At 35.3% G+C, this 22,493-nt stretch overlaps 1 protein-coding gene across 1 annotated transcript in view; it reads right to left on the reverse strand.

The window, feature by feature from the left end:
• DNAH9 (dynein axonemal heavy chain 9) overlaps positions 1-22,493 on the reverse strand; it is a 572,299-nt gene that overhangs the window by 1,734 nt on the left and 548,072 nt on the right. Inside the window, exons 65-67 of the mRNA XM_074264740.1 lie at positions 22,206-22,376; positions 17,240-17,422; positions 9,193-9,582 (exon numbers count right to left, since the gene is read on the reverse strand). Coding sequence (XP_074120841.1) covers positions 9,193-9,582; positions 17,240-17,422; positions 22,206-22,376 — 744 coding nt within the window. The remainder of the gene's footprint in view (positions 1-9,192; positions 9,583-17,239; positions 17,423-22,205; positions 22,377-22,493) is intronic.

Below are 22,493 nucleotides of genomic sequence, written 5' to 3' on the forward strand. Positions count from 1 at the left end.
TGAGAAGGTATAAATATAAGTCCTGAGATCATCTTATCTAACAATTCTATCTCCTCAACATCTATTCCTTCTTTTATTTCTACTGCTGCTACTTAAATAACGATCCTTATTACTGTTCTACTAGAAGGGGAAAAGTGGGGTTTGTTAGTTTATAGTCTTTAGGCCAAATGTGGCTCATTAATTTTTTTTTAAATAATAGTTTTTAGTTTCAAAATATATTCAAAGATAATTTTTAACATTCACCCTTGTGTTCCTTGCAAAACCTTGTGTTCCAATTTTTTCTCCCTCCTTTCCGTTCCTCCCTCCCCTAGATAGCAAATGGTCAATATATATTAAACATGTACAGTTCTATACATATTTCCATAATTATGCTGCACAAGAAAACTCAGATCAAAAAGGGGAAAAAAATGAGAAAAAACAAAAAGCAAGCAAACAATAACAAAAGAGGTGAAAATATTGTGCTGTGATCCACATTCATCTCCCCAGTCCTCTCTCTGGGTGCAGGTAGCTTTCTCCATCACAAATCTATTGGAATTGGCCTGAATTGCCTCATTGTTGAAAAGAACCAAGTCTATCAGAATTTATCATTGTGTGATTTTTTTTTTTTTTTTTTTTTTTGTTATTGCTATGTACAATGTTCTCTTGGTTCTATTCGCTTCACTTAGCACTTAACATTTTCTCTCTGGCTTTTTTGAAATCATCCTGCAACTTGTTTCTTACAGAACAAAAATATTCCATAACATTCAGCCATTCTCCAACTGATGGACATCCACTCAGTTTCCATTTCCTTGCCACTACGAAATGGGCTGCTACAAACATTTTTATATATGTGGGTCCTTATCCCTTTTCTTATGATCCCTATGGGATACAGGCCCAGCAGATATTCTGGGTTTTGCATAGTGTAATAGTTGTTTGGGCATAATTCCATATTGCTCTCCAGAATGCTTGGATCAGTTCACAATTCCACCAAGAAGGTATTAGTGTCCCAATTTTCCCACATCCACGCCAACATTTTTTATTATCTTTTCTTGTCATCCTAGCCAATCTGAGAGGTATGTAATGGTATCTCAGATTAGTCTTTATTTTTATTTCTCTGATCAACAGTGATATAGAGAATTTTTTCATATGACTAGAAATGGTTTTAATTCATCTGAAAATTTTTCATATTCTTTGACCATTTATCAATTAAAGAATGGCTTGTATTATAAATTTGAGTCAGTTTTCTATATATTTTATAAATAAGGCCTTTATCCAAGAACCCTTGGATATAAAATTTTTCCCCAGTTTTACTGCTTCCCTTCTAATCTTGTCTGCATTGGTTTTGTTTGTAATAAAAACTTTTAAACAATATAATCAATTATTCATTTTGCATTTCATGATGTATTCTTGTTCTTGTGTCTAAATCATGAACCCATTTTGATTTTATCATGATATATAGAGTATTGGGTGTTGGTCAATGGTTGGCTTTTGCCTTAATATTTTCCAATTTTCCCAGTATTTTTTGTGAAAGTGCGTTCTTATACCAAGAGCTGGGGTCTTTGGGTTTATCAAACACTAGATTAGTATACACATTGGCTATTGCACCACATGTTTTTGTATGAGCTCTGAACTATTTTTTGAGGATACATTTTTTATTGTTTGTTTTTTTGAAATCTGTTTTAAAATTTGTAATAATAACTTATACTTAAATAGGTTTTTAGGATTTGTTACAAACTTTCCCCACAGAAACTTTAGGTAGAGCATGCATTGCTGTTGCCCTTTTGCAGATGAGACACAGAGAAACTAATTGGGCCATGATCCCAAAACTTAGTTCAGAGCTGGTATTTTAATTCAGGTTGTTTGATTCCAATGCCTTTCCACTCTAATATGATGAGTATAGTTTCTACCATATAATCCTTCACACAGTATCAAAGTAGCTTATGTACCTCCAAATGTTAAGTAAGCATATAGTGTTCTGATAACCTGTCTTTAAGTAATTGGGGTGGAAGAAGTGGAATTCAGATCCTGTGGCCCAAACGATACAGTCCACATTTAAGGCATCTCCTCTATCACTACCTTCTGGTAGCAGAAGAAGTGGCTAGTGGCTAGAACCTTCTCTTTGAAGAGGTCCAGAGTAATTTTATCAAAAGTTGGCCATACTCAGATGGGTAATTAGACAAGGCAAATTCTTGGGGGATATATTTTTAAATAAAGTTTTAAGTAGTTGGCTAAACCCTCTTAAGATTCTTACAATAACATAACATCTTCCATTTTCTATTTCTTCTAATTTATCTTACATAATGTTTATACATATGTTTAGCAAAATTCTTTGCCCAAAACTATCAGTTTGTGGTTTTGAGACTGTTGTATAGTACAATCTAGACCTACACTAACTTTCCATTCTTATAATATTCCTTCCCATGGAGTTTGTGTACTTACCAAACTAGACTACTATGTCCAGCATGTTTCTACTCTCCAAGTCTTAGCCTATTGTAGTTCATATTTTCCTCTTCCGTACCTGTGCCTTCCCTTCACATAAATTCTTTAGTTTTTCATCTTAAATATAGCTTCCCTGATGAGGTCTTTTTTTTTATAACTATTCAATAGATACTTTTCTCATTAGGGATCTTATGTAAGTGCTTTATTATGTATTTACTATGTAATAATTTGTTTTATTCCACTGCTAGAGTCTCCAAGGAGAGATACTACTAAACTTAGTATTTCCTAGTGCAGAGTGTATAAAATCTATACATATTAGATGCATGATAACTGTTGAATCATTTTCTGAGAAATAGGAACATTTCCTATCCTTTTCTTTCTAGGTCTATTATGGATCTATCATGCATGAATTTACCTATGTCTTTGAAAACACTCTTATGTCCAGCCTATATCATGAGGAAAAATCATTTTTATTAGACTAGTGTTACAATTTCAGATGTGAAAGGCTCCTCAGTAGCAATCTAATCCAGCCAGCACTAGAAAATGAGTCTCTTTTAACAACTAGTCTTTGTTTAAAGACCTCCGATCATTTTGAGGTATTATCGTAAGAAAAATTTTCCTGATATTAAGCTAAATTTTCTCCTTTGCAACATCCACCTATTCTTGGTAGGATTCTTGTCTGGGGCCAATCTAATTCCATTCCCACACAGTCTGTTATCCACCACTTTAGATTAATATTCTTAGTTCCTTTGTTCCTTGCTCAGAAAAGTCACACAGCTAGATAATACCTTTTGGATTGGAGAACCAAAATGCATAGTTTTCATGTTCTACAAGTGAGTAGTTTTTAAAATATTGCAAAAGTTCTTAGAGAGCCTTTTGTGCAGAGCAGCAAATTAGGTCCGTGTTCTTAAAGGACACCAATGTGATTGTTGAGATTCTTTTTGCTAAGTTATAGCTATATATTTTTTCCATCCTGCAAACATTTCCTGCCATTATTAAGGGAAAGGAGCGTATGAGCAAAACAAATCCTCTGAAAAGCTTATGATGAATGAGGCAAAGCCTAAGTGAAATGTTCATTACAATGAAGGTGGAGTTCGATCCCATTATTTCTGACATATCATGAAAAGGGAGAGTAGAATTGGAACTCTGATGAATAATTTTATGTGGTGGAAAAGCATTCAATAGCATATTGTTACTAGAAAAAAAAACCATAGTAATAGAATTTCTATAGTATTCTCAGAGAATGGAACAATCACTTTTGGTCTTAGCATATCAGTATCCAATATGCTGTATGAGTAAGTGAAAATGGTACTTAAAAGTGTAGGGAACAATGGCTGAATCTGACACATTGAAGAAATAGACAATTTTAAAATTACTTGGATTGTTTTTCAAGTGACTCAAAATGGGGAAGAATCTGCCTCCCTCATCCAAGATCGTGGATGTTTACCTTCCCAAAAGGTGATCAACTCCTGACCTATGTTACTACTTTAGCCATAAAAAAACCTTAAGAATTGTGTATATTATCTTTTATAGAAATAGAAGGGAATAGTGAGGCTTTCACAGACTATGGCAAAATATATTTTAATTATTACATTAATGACTAAGAATAAAAAATAAAGATGTTTTTAAGAAAGCATGACTGGACAAAAAGACCCTTCAATAAGGTAGGTTTCATATTGTTCAATCATTCAATCATGTTTTAGACAGAAACTGAAAATAAGCTGGCTCTCCTCAAAAAATATAGGGAGATGAGTGAGCCAGATTTAAGTATGAATTACTTTCAGTAAGTCAAAGTTGCTCACTGATGCAAGATCTTAGTCCACCAATATTCTCATTAGATGGGCTGTTTATCATGGGATATGGATTTTCCAAGAGTCCCCTTTAGATCATCTGCCATTTTCAGTGGAAAAATGCATGGTAATTGAATTATCAATTGTGTAACATTTTATTAGTGATACGTTGTGTTGAAGAAACCACAATAGCTTGTGTTGAAGACCTCAAAGAGATGTTGCATATATAATGATAAAGATAACAGGTGGTACCTAGAAGATATTGATATCCATGAATATTAAGACCCAGAAGAAGGCTTTTAAAAAAAATGGATAGACCCTCTGGAAAATTTATTCAATTATGTGCTTAGAATTGCACAGTATAGGAGAGTTGTGATTTGTACTGGTTGATGTAATTCTCTGTTGAAAAATCAGCATATCTGATTCCATCCTCTTTCATAGGTCTACTTAATCCTCACCCCTCTACTTGCTCCATCTACTGCACTCAAATTATGAGCATAGCATCTAATCTTTTCTTAAATTTTGTACTTGCTTCAAAAGAAATCTGGCTTCTTATGTTGACACTTTTCCCCCTGAAATCTCTAGTGGAAATGATTTCTCTTATTGTTTCTAATGCATCTGGTATTAAGTACTTGCTTTTCCTTGCTTTAGATCTTTATTTTAATATGATCAGCCAACTTCTGATTCCTACAACAACGACTTCCTTACATCTTAACTCATGCTTTTCATTCAGTTCTTTTTAAGATAGGTGAAAGAACACAACATTTGGTGATGAAGAATTTTTGTTTGAATGTTGATTCTACTATTTATTACCTTGGCAAATCATGATCTGGGACACAGTATCTTCAACTGTAAAATGAATGGTTTGGACTGGATGATCTTTAGGTTTCATCCAGGTCTAATTCCTTGTATGTTAGGATTCTTACAAGGTGCTAAGTCACCGGAATGGATAGAGACAATAATTATCCAATTTAGCATGGTTCAGTATGACTGATTCAATCCTACAAGGAGATGTGATGGGCCAGAATTTGAAACAAGGTGTAAGGGCCCTTTAAATGGGCGGTGCCACAGTGCAACAGGAGATTGAGTGGCCCAGAAGTAATCTCTGGATATTAGGACTGCCCTGTGGATGGGATCATACTGAGATAGCTTCATAATGGGTGATGACTCTCTCGCTGATTGGCTGTGTGTGTGACCTCACAGGCCCTATATAAGCCCACTGCAGACAGTAGTCCCTCTCTTTAACCTGGCTCCTTAGCCTGGGTGGCCAAGCCGAGATGGATAGCCAAAAGAGGTAAGGATTTTGGCAGTGAACACGTGGGTCTTCTGACCAGGTGTTCACTAAGGAACCAACAAGTCAGGGCATCAAGTCAGGGCATTATGTGAGTAGGTATAATAAAAGCTTTTTAGATTACACGTGGCTGTTCTTGAACATGCTACTGGTTATTAAACTATAGATTCAAGAGATAGTGGCCAGAGACCTTTGAAGGCCGCAGAGGAGGCGAGCCGGGTAGAGTTGACACTGCAAAGGTCAGTGGTCAAAGGTATTCTGTTGGGCCTAGGAGAGACTAGTAATTGTAACTGCCAGGAGGGCATGTTACAACAAGGTACTAAGTAGAATTGAGGAGACAATAGTTAAATCTAGTTTAGCATTGATTTAATCCTATAACAAATAATGCTTTCCTCATGATATAATGATTGGTGTATACTCAGTGTGGAACATATAAACGAGCCAGAGAGGGCTTTGGGAGATTCAAGTCAAGATTCATTCCTACTTCTACCTTTGTGCTGGCTGGAGACATTGGGAAGATGAGAGGCTGAAGCTGGCAGAGACAAAGGACTAGCAGCAAGAGCTCTCGGGAACCAAGGAGAGAGGAAGGCCTCCAGAAAACTAGCTGAGCCCCAAGTGAAAGAGATAAGATTTTGGAAGAGACAATAAAGGATTTGGACTTTAACTCCTGGCTGCATTTGGGATTATTGAACTGAACTGAAACTAAGGCTGCCTCCAGAATCTGCTCCCAAGGAATCTGCTCACAGAGAATGATTACAATTTAGAGAAGAGAACATTACATTTGTAATCTAAAACAAGAAGCTCAGATAATCCCAGTGGGATATAACTCCTACTTTTAAGCAAGATCTAATTGAAAACAATACTCAGTCTCCACATTTATGTTCTTATGGCCTTTTTTCTCCATTATAGACTCAAATAGCAAGACATGAACAGCTTTACTGCTTTCTGCACTCCTGTCACATACTCCTTGAGTACTTATAGTTCCCACAATAATGATTCTTTCTTGGGCCATGCTGTAATGTTTTTTATGAAATAAAAGCCTGCACTTTGACTTGGCTTACTCAAGCCATAGATAATTTTTTTAAATATATAAGATTTCATTGTTTTTGAATTGTTTTCTGACTGTGAACTTGTGGACCTGCTATGTAGTTTTCGTGAGAAAGAACCTGGAGTAGTTTGCCATTTCCATCTCCAGTACATAAAGGTTAAGTGACTTTCCCAGTGTCACACAGCTCTTATGTGTTTGAGATTGAATTTGAACTCAGATGTTCCTGATTCCAGGCCCAGTGCTCTATCCATTGAGCCACCTATATGCCTCTATAAGATTTTATTGTACCTCTGTCCAAATAAAACCACTTTCTCTAAGAGATAGCCTTCAAAGAAGATTACTTCAAGAAATTAAAAATGTGTTTATTTTTACATAGGCTTTGTGTCATTTTTTTCTTTTTTTCTAGTTATTTTTTTACTGAGGCAACTAGGGTTAAGTGACTTGCCCAGGGTCACACAGCTAGGAAGTATTAAGTGTCTGAGGCCAGATTTGAACTCAGGTCCTCCTGATTTCAGGGCCGCTGCTCTATCCACCATGCCATTTAGATGCCCCATTTTGGGTAATTTCTATAGTAAAGCAAAAATAATTTTTCCAGGACTATTTATTGTAGAGCAGTTCAGTTCCTTTAGTTTTATTCTGTAGTCTAGCTGGAGTTCCCTGTGAACACAGTTGTATTCAGTCTCTTATCTACAAAAAAACGAACCTCTTTTTTCTTCCTCCTGCTAAAATTTACATTTTTCTTTTATCTCTTCCAGAGGTTAGCAGTGTGCCATACATATAGATGATGTTGTGTGAATTTCAGTTACTTGGTGAGACAACTAATTGGGGAGAAAACAGTGGCAATACTAATAAAAGGGCACCTAAGGTGGTTCCAGACATACAATTAATTACAAAATCCCTAACCATCATCAAAGGACTAATTTTGATTTCTAGGAAGGATTCCTTCTCCATATCTTCATCAGGGCACTTTCTGCTTATTTACAACTTTCTTCCCTTTGGTACCACATTTGATTTTCATTTTCTTAAACAAAAAATCACATACTTTTAAATGATATGGGTAGGTCTATAGAATTAATTTATTCCAACAAGTTTTATGCTCACTTTGTTGAGAGATGTCATAATATGACATTGCTTAACAGACTTGAGGAAAGGAAATTTGTGAACAGTAGTACAAGCCATAATATGTGGAAAAAAGATTTTTTTCTTTAACAATCACTGATTGCCTCTAATCCTTAATAGCATTTAGTAAAATATTTTTATTTCTCAGATCTTTCAAACTTTTTTCCTAAGGAATTTTTTTGTGACTCCAGTGCTTATGGCCTCCACTTAAACTTTTAAGATAGAATGTTTTTTCAAGAAAGGGGGGGAGGTAAACCTACAATCTTAAAATTGTATTGATATGAAATTATGGTAGTAGGAATTTGGAGGTTTTATAGAAAGGAAAATAGGCTTAGTCAAGTGTTTCGCAGGTTCCTTTTATGTGCTTAGCATCCTGCTAAGAGCTGAAAACAAAAGAATAATAATAATTAAAAAAAAAAAAACCTCTGCTCTCAAGGAACTCACAATGTAATGGAGGAGACAATAAAACAATAGTTTATAAACTAGATTATAGCATGTCTCAAGTATCATACTGCAGTTTCAGCCTTCTAATTTTTGTATCATCCTTTGTTGTATAAAATAAATTAGGGATGATCACAGAAGGATGACACTAAGATTAAGAAGGATTGGGAAGCAGGTTTTTTTTTTTTAGCCAGACTTGAAAGAAGCCAAGAGGTGGAACAGTTAAGTATCCAGGAGGATATAAGATGTAGGAAGACTGGAAAGTTTTGTAAATAAATAGACTGAAAGGGACTGCTACATGAAGAGCATTAAAACAATTTGATATTTGATTTCAAAATCCTAAGAAGTCTTAGGAGTTTATTGAATAGGAGTATGATACAGACACATCTGTGCTTGAGGAAAATTAATTTGAGGCAAAGGAACCAAGGAACAAGCTATTTCAATAGTCCAGTTGTAAAGTAATGGAAGGATCTATATCAGGGGAATATCGGTGTTAGAGGAGAAAGCATCTATGAAATGCGTCAAAGGCAAAACTAAGAGAACTTTGGTGAAATAACTTGCCTTAGGTCACACAGCAAATGGCACAATCAGAATTTGGTCCCAGGCATCCTGGCTCCCCATCCAATTCTCTTTAAATTTTTTTGATGCCTTTTTTTTTTTTTTAAACACTTTGTAGTAACTTTCTAATGATTCTTCCTACTGCAAATAGAATCATCCTTTACACATCTTAAAAACAAATCAATGTGTTGGCCACATCTGACATGATGTCTCATTTTGTACCTATATCCTAACCTAGCTCCTAACATTACTTTCCTGAGAAAATTCTGGCTTTTTTTTTTTTTTTTTTTTAATACACAGAGCAGCATAAAATGTAATGTGGAATATCCTGAAGTCTGGAACTAGCTACCTTCACTCAAAGCAGTGTTCCTTGTTTGGAAAGATATGACTATAAAGTTTTGTCTGATTTCGATAAGGAAGTTAAGATTGACCAGTTAGAGTGATTTATTGTGATTATTTCTATTTAAGCACTTGAAGACATTTGAACCTCAAATGTTGGTCAAAAATAGCCTGTCCCCAGTTATTACCTGTATATCCCAGCAGGCTCCTTCCATGAAGAGACCATGAACATAGGCCCCTTCCCGAGGTGGACTACTAAAATCTTCCTGGCTCTTCTTAGTCACTTCACACTGTAGGGCCATCTTATCCAGGGGCCACTCATTCTTGTGAGCCATGGACTGCATAATGGCTGTCAAGAATGACTGGGGGTTAAAAAAACCTGCAAGCCAGACAGCAGAGGGCAATGTAAAATCTCCCATCCATCTCTCCAGCTCTTTGATTCGGTTGAGCAGATCCACAAACCAACTTGCCAGGCCTGCTGTTGATGGGTATGCCTTCTTGGCCCATGACTCTGGTACAATATCCAGATACAGAGCACTCTGTAAGCTTTCCATATTATTAGTCATGGTCAGCTCACCCTAAGGATAAAAAAAGCCAGAAAATAGACAATGAGAAAGGATATCCAAGACAAAGACAATGAATTAGATTCATGCAGGGATCCTATTACAGGAAACCTTTAGTCCTAAAAGATATAATTTGCTATCATATAGTAGATTTGGATTTTTGTGGTGTGTTTTCTGGAGATTGATTCTCTAATTCCTGCAACTATAGTAGTTGGTACTATTGTACTGCAACATAGTAGTGGGTACCTAGATGAATGGTGATACGTGAAATGGTACATAGACTTCTTATTCATTGTTGAGATTAAAGTACATAATCTATATTCACTTAATTATTAAAAATAGGGGCAGCTAGGTGGCGCAGTGGATAGAGCACCAGCCTTGAATTCAAGAGGACCCAAATTCAAATCTGGTCTCAGACACTTACCACTTCCTAGGTGTGTGACCCTGGGCAAGTCACTTAACCCCAGCCTCAAAAAAAAAAATTATTAAAAATAAAAAAGCCATTAAAATAAATTATTTAACTGTAGGTTCTAAAGTTTATAAAATGTAAGAAAATTACAACAGCCATCAAATAGAAAACATGAATATTTTAATCTCCATCTGAAAGATAATCTACTATGTCTAGCATATATTCACATATTAAATATGTTAAAGTATATGTTAAATACAATATATGTAGACATATTTATATAGTTATCTTGTTGCACAAAGAAGATCAGATTTTAAAAGAAGGTAAAAATAACCTGAAAACAAAAAAATGCAAGCAAACAACATAAAGAGTGGAAATGTTATATTGTGCTCCATACTCATTTCCCAGTGTTCTTTCTCTGGGTGTAGCTGATTCTGTTTATTACAGATCAATTGGAACTGATTTGGATCCTTTCACTTTTGAAGAGAGCCAAGTCCATCAGAATTGATCATCATGTAAATTGTTGTTGAAGTGTATTGTTAGGGGCCAGAATTCTTGTATTTAAAACAAGGATTCTTACAAGATATTAAGTCAGTGGAATTGATAAGATAATGGTTATCTAGTTTAGCATGGTGATTAATAGTTCTCTAGTTCAGTACATGTACTTAGTACTTAATATAGTTGTACAAGATTCACACTTAAGATGATGTAATTATAATAGAGTATATAACGGCCAGCAGAGACTGAGAGACAGATTCATTCCATCGTCCACCTTTGTGGTGGCTGGAGGCTGAAGGCTGAAGCACAAGCCCTTAGAGAAATTCGTTCCATCTTCATCAGCCTTGTGATGGCTGGCCTGTCCCCCTGCTACCTCCACTGAGACCAAGGCTGGTCTGAAAGGCTCTCCAGAAAGCTGTCCAGCTTCAGACAAGGAGACAATAAAGAATTTGGACTTTATCCCTGGCTATTCTTGTGGTGATTAATCTGCTGAAAGGAAGGCTGGTTCAGAGACCTCAAGAAAACCAACCAAGAGCACTACAGATAATGATCTCCTGGTTCTGCTCATTTCACTTAGCATCAATTCATATATGTTTTCTCCAACCCTCTCTGTATTCATCCTGCTGGTCATTTCTTTTTTTTTTTTTTTTTTCCTTTATACCTTGTTTATTTTTTCTATGCTTCTCAAGGATTCTCAGAAAATGTTTAGATTAGAAATTAATAGGATAAACAAAACAATGAATTAATAAATAAAAATGAGAAGAAATACAAAACATTTTAAAATCATTTTTAGAAATTCCTCATGGATAAAATAAAGCTAAATTTTGGAAGGATTTTTCTATCTATTTTCTTTTTCTTTTTTTTTTAATTTTGAATTTTTTTTCCACAGTATAGTATGCATGAGTAATTTTTTTTATAATATTATCTCTTGTATTCATTTTTCCAAGTTATCCCCCCCTTCACTCCCTCCCCCCCGATGACAGGCAATCCCATACTATTTTACATGTGTTACAATAAAACCCAGATACAATATATGTGCTGTAAATACCATTTTCTTGTTGCACATTAAGTATTAGATTCTGAAGGTATAAGTAACCTGGGTAGATAAACAGTAGTGCTAACAATTTACATTCACTTCCCAGTGTTCCTTCTCTGGGTGTAGTTGTTTCTGTCCATCATTGATCAACTGGAAGTGAGTTGGATCTTCTTTATGTTGAAGATATCCACTTCCATCAGAATACCTCTTCATACAGCATTGAAGTGTACAGCGATCTTCTGGTTCTATTCATTTCACTCCTGCTGGTCATTTCTTATAGAACAATAATATTTCATAACATTCATTTACCACAGTTATTCAGCCATTCTCTAATTGGTGGGCCATCCTCTTCAATTTCCAGTTTCTGGCTACTATGAAAAGGGCTGCCACAAACATTTTTGCTCATATGGGTCCCTTTCCCTTTAATATCTCCTTGGGATATAGGCCCAGCAGTAACACTGCTGGATCAAAGGGTATGGACAGTTTGATAACTTTTTGAATATAGTTCCAAATTGCTCTCCAGAATGGTTGGATCCATTCAGAACTCCACCAACAATGCATCAGTGACCCAGTTTTCCCACATCCTCTCCAACTTTCATCATTTTTTTTTTCCTGTCATCTTAGCCAATGTGACAGGTGTGTAGTGGTATCTCAGAGTTGTCTTAATTTGCATTTCTCTAATCAACAATGATTTTGAACACCTTTTCATATGACTATAACTAATAAAAATGCCTTTTGATAGATTAATAAGGAAACAGACTCAGAGAACTGAGACTTGGTCATATATCTAGGAAAGGGTAGAATCAAGACACCTTTTCTTCCAAATGCAGCCCCATTTTCCCACACCATAGATAGCATTCTGACTCAGTTTACTTTCTCTCTGCATTTATTTAGCAGTTTCACTTCAGAATGAAATAAGAAATAAGATGCTCCTTCAACTTTTGTAGTAATTTTTTAACTGCAGTCATTCTCAAACAATATTGGTAGTGTAAGTCCTTGAAGACTTCCTGTGGGAACACATTGACAGTCCTAATGATCCAGCTCTCCAAAATGTAGATTTCAAAAACAGTCAATTTAGTTAATCTCTAATTTAACTCTCCCAGTTGATCAATTCCATGGAGTTTTGTAACTGGATTTAGCTAAAAAACCTGGCAGTTCCCTTAAAAGGGGCAACCCACTTTTTTTCCTAATCTTTTTTTATATTCCCTACCTTTATAATTCCCTTCTCTTGTAAAGTGGGGACTCCTCATCACGTCAAGCTAATTTTAACATCAACAATTGTAAGGGTCAGGGGAGGAGCCACACATGGTACAATCAGGAAGTACAAAGACCTTGAAGCCTGAGATCCCCAGATGTGGTTTTCTGTGAACAGTGCGGATTGCATCGTGGGCTGAAGCTCTGGTAGCATTGAGACCTGCATCATTTATGGGAGGCTTCTCCTTTTCTAATTGGCTGTGCAATGTAACCTCATAGACTCGATATAAGCTGTGGGGACCAAGAAGTGGGAGGAGTTTTACTAGGTGCTGACTAAAAGTGAGCAGGAGGACAGAAGGGCAGGATGTGAACACATGGATTAAAGATCTTAAGCTTGCATGTAGCTGTCCTCAAGTGCTCTGTCAAACATATAATCACCACTTGATGAGATGGTGGACAGAGATCTTTGAAGACCTCTGATTGAGGTAAGATTGGTAGAACCACTGTGCGAGACAGTGGCCAGATATTTTTCTGAAGGCCTGGGAATTAGGAATGACGGGTAATAGTAGTTTCTGGGTGGAAACCACACTGGAGATGTCTGTAAGTATGCTGTGTGAGTATGTGAGTTCATCTACCCAAAATAATTGTCTTTTGGATTCACCCAAAACTTGTGTTTTGCGTTTCCCAAATATTATTGATTGTTTTTACACTTGCCTGGAAACTGTCCTATTTTGGCATTGCCTAACTCTATATTCTGATCACTTAATTGTTCTGTCCTTGTTTAGCCTTGCTTTCTCTCTATATATATAATGTAATCCCAACAAAGACTTGAAAGGGGCATACCTTTTCCCAGTTCTCCTCTTTGCCAAATGACCTACTAAAGTTCTTTTTAAAACTTGTTTAAGTTTTAGGGTTTGATCTCAACAAGGTTTAGAGATTTTTGTACTGAAAGTTCAGTCATCCATTTTACCTGTTTATGTGCCTTTTTTTTTTGTTAAGAACACTTCTCCAACCCATAGTTAAGAAAGATATATATTCTGGCTTAACTTTTCATTTTTTATTGTATGTTCTTTAATATTGAATTCACATATCCATTTAAACTTATTGTGAGGTATGGTAAATATTTAATAATTGGGTATACAATACACTTTTAAGTTGCAACTGCATTATTAACGTATTCACCATCATATTTTTAAGTATAGATAATCAATAAAATAATAAGTGAAGCCCTGATTCTTAACATTTGCTGATTGCTGAGGTATCAGTGCTCATACTGAAGATGTGACAATTGGTTCCAGTATGAGTTAGCTCTAGTATATCCTTGAATTTGGTCTAAATCTATTTGGTCTAAGCCTATTTTCTGTCAGACTGCTTTCCAGTTTTTTCAGCAGTTTTTATCAAATAAGGAGTTACCTCTTAAGTAATTTGTGTTTTGCAATGTATTGAATACTGAATTATTGAGCTTCAGCCCCCCATTTTTCCAATGATCTATTCTTATTTTTAATAAGTACCAATTAATTTTTGATCACTTGATTTATAATATAGCTTGAGATTTATAAATGTTATTTCCCTTGATGTTCTAGACCTTTTGTTTTTCCAAATGAATTTTGGTATTATTTTATTGTTGTGTAATGTATCTGCTAGATTGATTATATAGCATTAAATTTAAAATTTTACTTTGGTAGCATTTTCATTTTTATTGTATTGGTACAGTCTAGCCATGAGCATTGATTATTTCCCTGCCTATTTAAATTGTTCTTTACATCTTTAGAGACTCCATTTTTATTGCATCTATACAGTATTTTATGTTCTTGGTAGATTGATTCACAGATACTTTATTTTATAGTGATTGTACATGGTATTTCCCTATCTATTACTGCTTATGGGTTTTGTTATTATTACATAGAAATACTATTTGACTTTTCTGGTTTTATTTTGTATCTTTTTTGAAGTTTTCTCATTTAATACTTTTATTAGTTTATATACCTTTATATTATATACCTATATATTATATACCTTTTTAATACCTTTATTTGTTGTCAGCATAATGTAATGTTTTCTTATAGCATAACTGCAATTTTGTTTTTGGATTTACCTGATGCACAGTAAATTTTCTTTCAGCCCCTTATCATTATTCTATTTATATTTTTATTTTACTGGGATTTTTTTTTTGGTAATTAACAAATTTCATGTTTTTGTTTCTGACCACTCATTTAATTGGAATATTTAATCCATTTACATTTGAAGTTAGGAGAGTTAACTTTATAATTTCCTCCATTTGTCTATACCATTGCTTTTCTGAATTAGAACTTTTTTTGTCTCTTCCTCTTGCTTCATTAATTTGTTTCCATTTCTGTCTTTTCTAGACTTTTATTCATTGGTTCCTGGACTTTATACTTATCCCTTCTTTAGGAAAAATTGAATTCCATGATCCCCATGGAATTAAAGCTTTTAAAATATTTAATCTGATTTCTCTCTTTTCTGTGGCCTTGTAGACCTTTTGACTTCTTCCTTTTTTGTTATGCTCAAAAATACTCTTTAAAAATTTGTTTTTTACATAGAGAGTATAGAAGTTTTGCCCCATGGTAGAAATTGTCTCATTTTTTAGTCCATTTCTACCCACTACCTTACCCATAATTATTTAGTTTCCTCTTTCTCATGAAATTTTCTCTTTGGGTTTATATTTTTCCACAAATTGGATTCTGGTTAACTCCAGGTTTTTTTTTTTTTTGATTCTCTTCTGAGGAGGATGGTGTCTATTGAGACAATTTTATTTTTAGATTTTCCCCTGTAATTATATATCTATCTATATCTATCTATCTATCTATCTATCTATCTATCTATCTATCTATCTATCTATCTATCTATCTATATCTTTTACCAGTCACATTTGCTTCCAAACTATCCATACCTATACCTCATCTATCCATACCTACCTACCTCACCTACTCACTTATTTAATGAGCCTTCATGATATCATGGAATGCCATTATCTTTGAATGATTAAATTTGGAGGTTAATAGTAGGTGGGAATGAGTTACAGCATATTACAAATGAAGAAATGTGGAGGACTTATTGATCACCCAGTAAGAACAAATGATAATTGATGGATAGCCTAAATATTCATTGGTATTGCAGAGTTCTAAAAGGACTAAAAGAAGTCATATTGAAAGAACTTCTTAGAAGACTTATGAGAGGATATGGCCAATGATCACACATAATGGCTGGATGGATGAGATGAGAATCTCATTTTTTGAGTTAATGACAATATTGAGAACATAAATGTAGTGTTAAATTTCGGAATCATGAGAATCCCATTTCCAAGGGGCAGCTAGGTGGCGCAGTGGATAGAGCACCAGCCCTGAATTCAGGAGGACCTCAGTTCATATCTGGTCTCAGACACTTAACACTTCCTAGCTGTGTGACCCTGGGCAAGTCACTTAACCCCAGCCTCAGGGGGGGAAAGAAAGAAAGAAAGAAAGAAAGAAAGAAAGAAAGAAAGAAAGAATCCCATTTCTGCTACTTCATAGAATCACAAAATTTGAGAGTTTGTCCAAGCATTTTATATGAATAGAATCTTCAGTATATAACATATCCAGGAGTGAACTTCCAGACTTACTACTTGTTTAGCCTTGGATATGCCACTTATTATATTTGGACCTTAACTTATCTCTACAATTGAAGGTTGGATTAGATTATTTATTACATCTGTAGGAATATAGTAGAGAATAAGTCTCAAGGATCCCGGATATAGATTAGAATTCCCAGATTTAAACAAACTGTCATGTGTACTCTGAGCAATGTAAACAAACTTGATATAGTGTTTATGTCAGCAAGTTTCTTCTGTGCAAGTACATGTCTACTTATATAACTACTTTTCCTGTACTTTGGAAAGTTGCTTCTTTTGTTTGTTACTTAATAAAAAGTGTCTGGCCTGGGGAGGAAAGGAGTTAAAGCTGGAGTTTTTTCCCCCCATCTCCCTCCTTGGTGATAGCTTTGTGATGAAATACTTGGTTTCCTCTTCTTTTGTCTCCTGCATCCAAAGAATCTGGACCAGAGCCATCTAAGTGCTATGATTCTATGATCATAACAAAGGTTAAAAAGGGAATAGAAAAAAGTAATTTGATAACCAATACTTTAAACGTTTCACATCTATTGCTCTCTCTCTCATCTTTGTGATGAATGGAAAGAGGTGACTTTTTCAATTTTTCTTTGGGGTTAAGTGTGGTAGCTTTGTAAATATTTTGTAATTTTTTTGTTTGCTTCTGTGGTTAGTTTTTTAAAAATTAGTTTTCTCATTCTGGGATCAGTGGAATAGCCTGGAGCTGCTATGAGTTATATTCTACCACTGGGCCATCAATAGTCAACTTTAGTTTCATTGCTTCAGTCTTCCTACTATATATCCTAGTTATCCTAAGTTTCACTTATTAGTGAATCATAATCTTGGATAAACTTACTTTGCTTTGGAACTGTTATCTTCCTGTATGCAACTTTTTCTTCCTTAGGCAATGACCCCTCATTAGGAGCTCACTTACCTTCAGACCCAGATCTAATTCTTTCAATGAGTGCTGAATTTCTCTGATAAGGAGATTCATTCGTTCACATTCTTGGAAGATGACCACGATGTAAGGGTTACGTTCTTCCACCTTAGTCATCAGCTCTGCAGTGTTAAACTCTTCAGTTATTCTCTCTAATATTTCATCCAGAAAGGCTTTTACCTGCCAAAAGAGAGACACCGAATCAATAATGGACTAGAATTTTCCCCATTTAAGTAAATTTTTAAAATTAAGGCGATTCTATTTATTTATTTGTGTTTTTGTTTGTTTGTGTTTTTTTTTTTTTTTTTTTTGGCTTGACATCTGACCTAAGGATGGCCATGTATAAGTCTGGCAGAAATGACAGCTCTCATTAATATTACTTTATGGTTATAAACTATTTTCACTCTTCTAATTTGAACCTTAAAATAACAATACTATCAAGCAGAGAGTATGCACAATATTGTCATATTTCCACTTTATTTTAAATGAAGAGTTTGAAGTAAAGTTGTGACTGGTACAAAATCATGGTCCAAGTAAGTGGCAGAATTGGGACTTAAATTAAAGTATTTGCTACCGGATCTAGTATTTTTTTTCTACTATCTCACACTGCCTGTTAGGGGAAATAGTTGATAAGCATTAGAATGCTCATATGAGTTTATGGTAAATTAAAATTGAGAAAGATGAGCTTTTTATCCTACTTTTCACTCCTGTCACTGACAGCACAGAAATACTGTTTCTAGGAAAAATGCTGATGCAAAAACTCTTCTCATAGTTAGAAAGGAGCCTTTTGGTCTGTTATAGCAAAAAATGGGAATAGGGTTTAAATGACACCTGGAAGCTGTTACTGATGATAGGAGAAAATTGCCATCACATTTCTGCTTCTAGAACTGAATGTGGAGAAAACATAAATTTCTCTGTGCCCATTTGAATATTATCCACAAGGAGATGGGTTTTGTTCTAATTTGAGTAAATGGAGTTAAGCCCCATGAGTGAAAGCTCTCTGATATGGTTAGGGGACAGGCAAGGCAGTTAGAGGAGAGAAAAAGAAAAGTGAGGAAAATGTGTATCTTCTAAAATCTGTCTCAATAATCCTGAAAAATCCCGGTTTCACAAATTATTAGGAATACCACCATGAAAAGTAGGAATCCAAATATATCGAAACTATCATTTAAAAAATTATCATTGTTCTGTTCTTCAAATAGACTTTTTAAATATACAAAAAGTAAAGACTTTGTGTAATCAGAAAAGTAGATTAAGTCCTCAGAAGCTTCAGAGAAAACCATTCAGATAAAGAAATAGAAGAAAGAAAAACAAACTTTTCTTGACTGAAAGAGATATCCATAGAATCAAACAGACAGGAAAAGACAAGGAAAAGAAAGAACAGATATGCACTCTTCTGTTTTGTAAAAGAAAAAACTCAGCAAACTGGCCATGGAAAGCAGAAACTCCAGAGATTCATGGAGTTTGCAGCTATTTTTATCCTTAAAGAAACTAATAGAGTGAGATCCAGGTCTTGGAATATAGAGCAATATAGAGAAATCCAGGTTAGCAATGGATTTATCTGTAGCAGTGGCCTTTAAAAAGACATGCAGTCCTTTAAGCCATTAGGATTTGTAAAAAAGATACAGAGGAAAGCCAAGGGTTTATTAAATACTGATTGAACTATCCTGAGTTCCATGAGTTCAATATGGGCAATGGAGTTAAGTGATTTACCCAGGGTCACAAAACTGAGGCCAGATTTGAACTTAGGTCCTTTTGATTTCAGAGCTGGTACTCTGTTAGGATTTTTACAATATGCTAAGTAACTGGAATGAATAGAGACAATTGATTTGATCTTACAAGGAGATGTTATGGGCCAAAACTTGAAACAAGGTACTGAGTGGAATTGAGGAGACAATCATTAAATCTAATTTAGCATTGATTTAATCCTACAACAAATAATGGTTTCCTAGTGATGAAATGATGGGTATATACTCAGTGTGCACCATATAAGCAAGAAGCTCTCAGGGCCAAAGAGACAGAAGCCCACAATCCTACTCTCAGAGGCAGAGTCTGATTCATTCCCACTTCTACCTTCGTGCTGGCTTGGAGGCTTTGGATTCAGAGGGAGCTAGAGACAAGAAGCTGGAAGAGACAAAGAACTAGAGGCAAGATCTGGAAGGCCTCCAAAAACTAGCCAAGCCCCAAGTGAAGGAGATAAGATTTTGGAAAGCGACAAAAAGGATCTGGACTTTAACTCCTGGTTGCATTTTGGGATTGTTGAACAGAACAGAAAGGAAGGCTGCCTCCCCAGAAGCACCCCAAAGAAACCTCCTCCCAGAAAACGATCGCAATTTAGAGACAACAGAACATTACAGTACTCTATTCATTGTAACATCTAGCTGCTCTTCTTTTTTCATTTCTTTTTTCTTTTTTTAACTTGTATGTAGTTCTTTCTGGTTGCAAAGCTGACCTAATCCATGGTTAGAAACTGTCTTACTGGGGTAATAAATTAGAAGTTATTTATGAAGTATTTTTACTAGTTATAAACTCCTCAAAGCAGAAATTTAAAAGAGGGTTCAAGATCTGTCACTCTCAGATTAATGAACCTGATTTTCATTGTGATTACCTGGTATTTTAAATGCTAATAAAGACACTCTCATCTAGCAGTTCTTTAGGGGCAGCTAAATGGCACAGTGTATAAAGTGCTGGGCTTGGAATCAGGAAGACTTATTTATCTTCCTGAGTTCAAATGTAGACTCATGCTGGGTTTGTGACCCTGGGCAAGTCATTATGTTTGCCTCAGTTTTCTCATCTATAAAATGACCTGGAGAAGGAAATAGCAAACTACTCCAGTATCTTTACCAAGAAAACCTTCAAAATAAGGCCACAAAGAATTGGATACAATGCAACAAGCATCTAGGAGTTTTATTGTTAGAACAGTTATTCTTAGAATGTTGTTAAAAAGGAAGAAAAGGTCTCTGAAATATTTATAATCGCCCTATTATTATAAACAAACAAAAAAACAAAAAACAAGGGCAGCTAGTCAGGAACACCTGAGTTCAAATCTGGCCTCACAGACACTTAATACTGCCTAGCAGTGTGACCCTGGGCAAGTCTCTTAACTGCAGTGTTCTCTCAAATGTAATGTTCTCTGTTGAGGTTTTTTTGGCTTCTCTGGAGGCAGCCTTCGTTTCAGTTCAGTAATCACCACACGAGTAGCCAGGTGTTAAAGACCAAATCCTTTATTGTCTCTTTCAAAGTCTTGTCTCCTTTTCTAGGGCCCTGTTAGCTTTCTTTGAGGCCTATCTCTCTCCTTGGTTCTGTGGGCTTAAGCTCCTGCTTCCTTCTCTGCCCTCTGAATCTCTCCGAATGTCTCTGAATCCAAAGGTTTGTGTTTCAGCCTCTCTCCACCACACAGGTGGAAGATGTAATGAATCTGTCTCAACCTCCAAGAGCTCCTAGTGCGCTTGCCTTTTTTGGCCCTAAGAGCTTCTTGCTTATATGTTCCACACTAAGTATATACCAATCATTATATCACTAGGAAACCATTATTTGTTGCAGGATTAAATTAATGCTAAACTAGGTATAACCATTGTCTCCTCAATTCCACTCAGTACCTTGTTTCAAGTTCTGGCCCATAACATCTCCTTTGTAGGATTAAATCAATCATACTGAACCATGCTAAATTAGATAACTATTGTCTGTATCAATTCCACTGACTTAGTATCTTGGAAGAATTCTTTGTTTCAAGTTCAGAGTTCTGGCTCATAACACTTAACCTTAATTGTCTCAGGAAAAAAACAACAAAAAACAAACAACTCACTTATTCATCTGTTGGGGTACAAACTGTGGCATATAGGTATAATGGGATACTATTTGTACACTTAAAACGAATGAAAATATACCCTATGTGTATAAAAAAGAAAGCAGAATTAGAACATACAAAGATTATAATTATGTTTAAATGCGGCACAAGGATATATAATTCTCTGAATGCCCCCAGAAGTCTCTTTAACCTGTAAAATCACTTCAGCCCTGGAACTCACACCTTACTAATATTTCTGTTTCTAGGATTCTCCCATTTTTTTTGGAGAATGGGGTGATCCAGAACCTCCATTTAAGGAAGGTGCCCAAGTTCTATTCCCAAAAGACCATGTAGTCTCTTTGATTCCCATCAGATGTAATTTCCTTGCCACTCATGGGCCCGTGTCAAAGTACCTTTGTCTCTCCCTTCCCCTCCCCTTGCTTCAGTTTCCTTTCACAAATTATCTTCTATTTTAGAATGCAAACTCCTTGATGGGTAGGACTATCTTTATATATATATATTCCCAGAATGTAGCACAATGTCTAGAACATAATAAGCATGTAGTACAATGTCTAGAACATAATAAGCACTAATAAATACTTTCTGATTGATTCTTTTATGTGTTCCCTTCAATAATGAAGATGACATTCCATCCATGTTTCCCAGATAGTGCAGCTATATCTTCCATAAGTTCTAAAGAGTGGGTCCACTCAACATGCTGGGAGAAATTATATATCAAACAATCAAGAGATTAAAAGTGAAATAACAAAAAAAATTTTGTTAAAACTGTCATCAAACATGATTTTGCTATAGAATTAAGTTCTATATTGTTTGTTTTGTATTTGTTGAGAATGTCATGAAATTTGACACAAATAATTACAAAAAAAAAAAAGTTCTAGATTGGGAATAGAAAAAAGCCTATGTTGACTAGGTTGTGTAAACAAAGGGGAGAATGTGTGAGTAGGCTTAGCAGATACTAATCCCCTCGTTTAGGATCTGAGTAAGCAGTAGATATAAATTGTGTACAAAAATATTTTATACTGGGAGATTAATCAGTTGTATACCTTAGGGAGAATTATATCCAAAATCAAACTTTCTATTTCAATCATTCATTGTACCACCAAATAAATTTACTCAATTCCTAGCAAGAAAACAGAATTGCTTCCTATCATTTACCTTTTCCTCTCTTGTGACCCCTCCTCCATTTCCATTCTGGCTGTCTCGAGGCTGCATCTCTAGCACTGTACGGAAGAGCTTTTCTGAGGTCTGGGTTAGAAAGCCAATCTCAGCATTGGGATGGAGCCCATACAGGTATGGTGACTCTGCAGGTAGCATGTCATCAATGTACTGAAAGAAAAGGATATACTCATGAAACCAGGGATATGCCCTTTTTTTCCCCCAAGTGATTTGACTTTTGAAGAGAAATTAAAAAGTCCAAACATTCATAAGAAGCATACTATGTTT

This window comes from Sminthopsis crassicaudata, chromosome 4 (genome assembly GCF_048593235.1).
Source record: "Sminthopsis crassicaudata isolate SCR6 chromosome 4, ASM4859323v1, whole genome shotgun sequence".
NCBI lineage: Eukaryota > Metazoa > Chordata > Mammalia > Dasyuromorphia > Dasyuridae > Sminthopsis > Sminthopsis crassicaudata.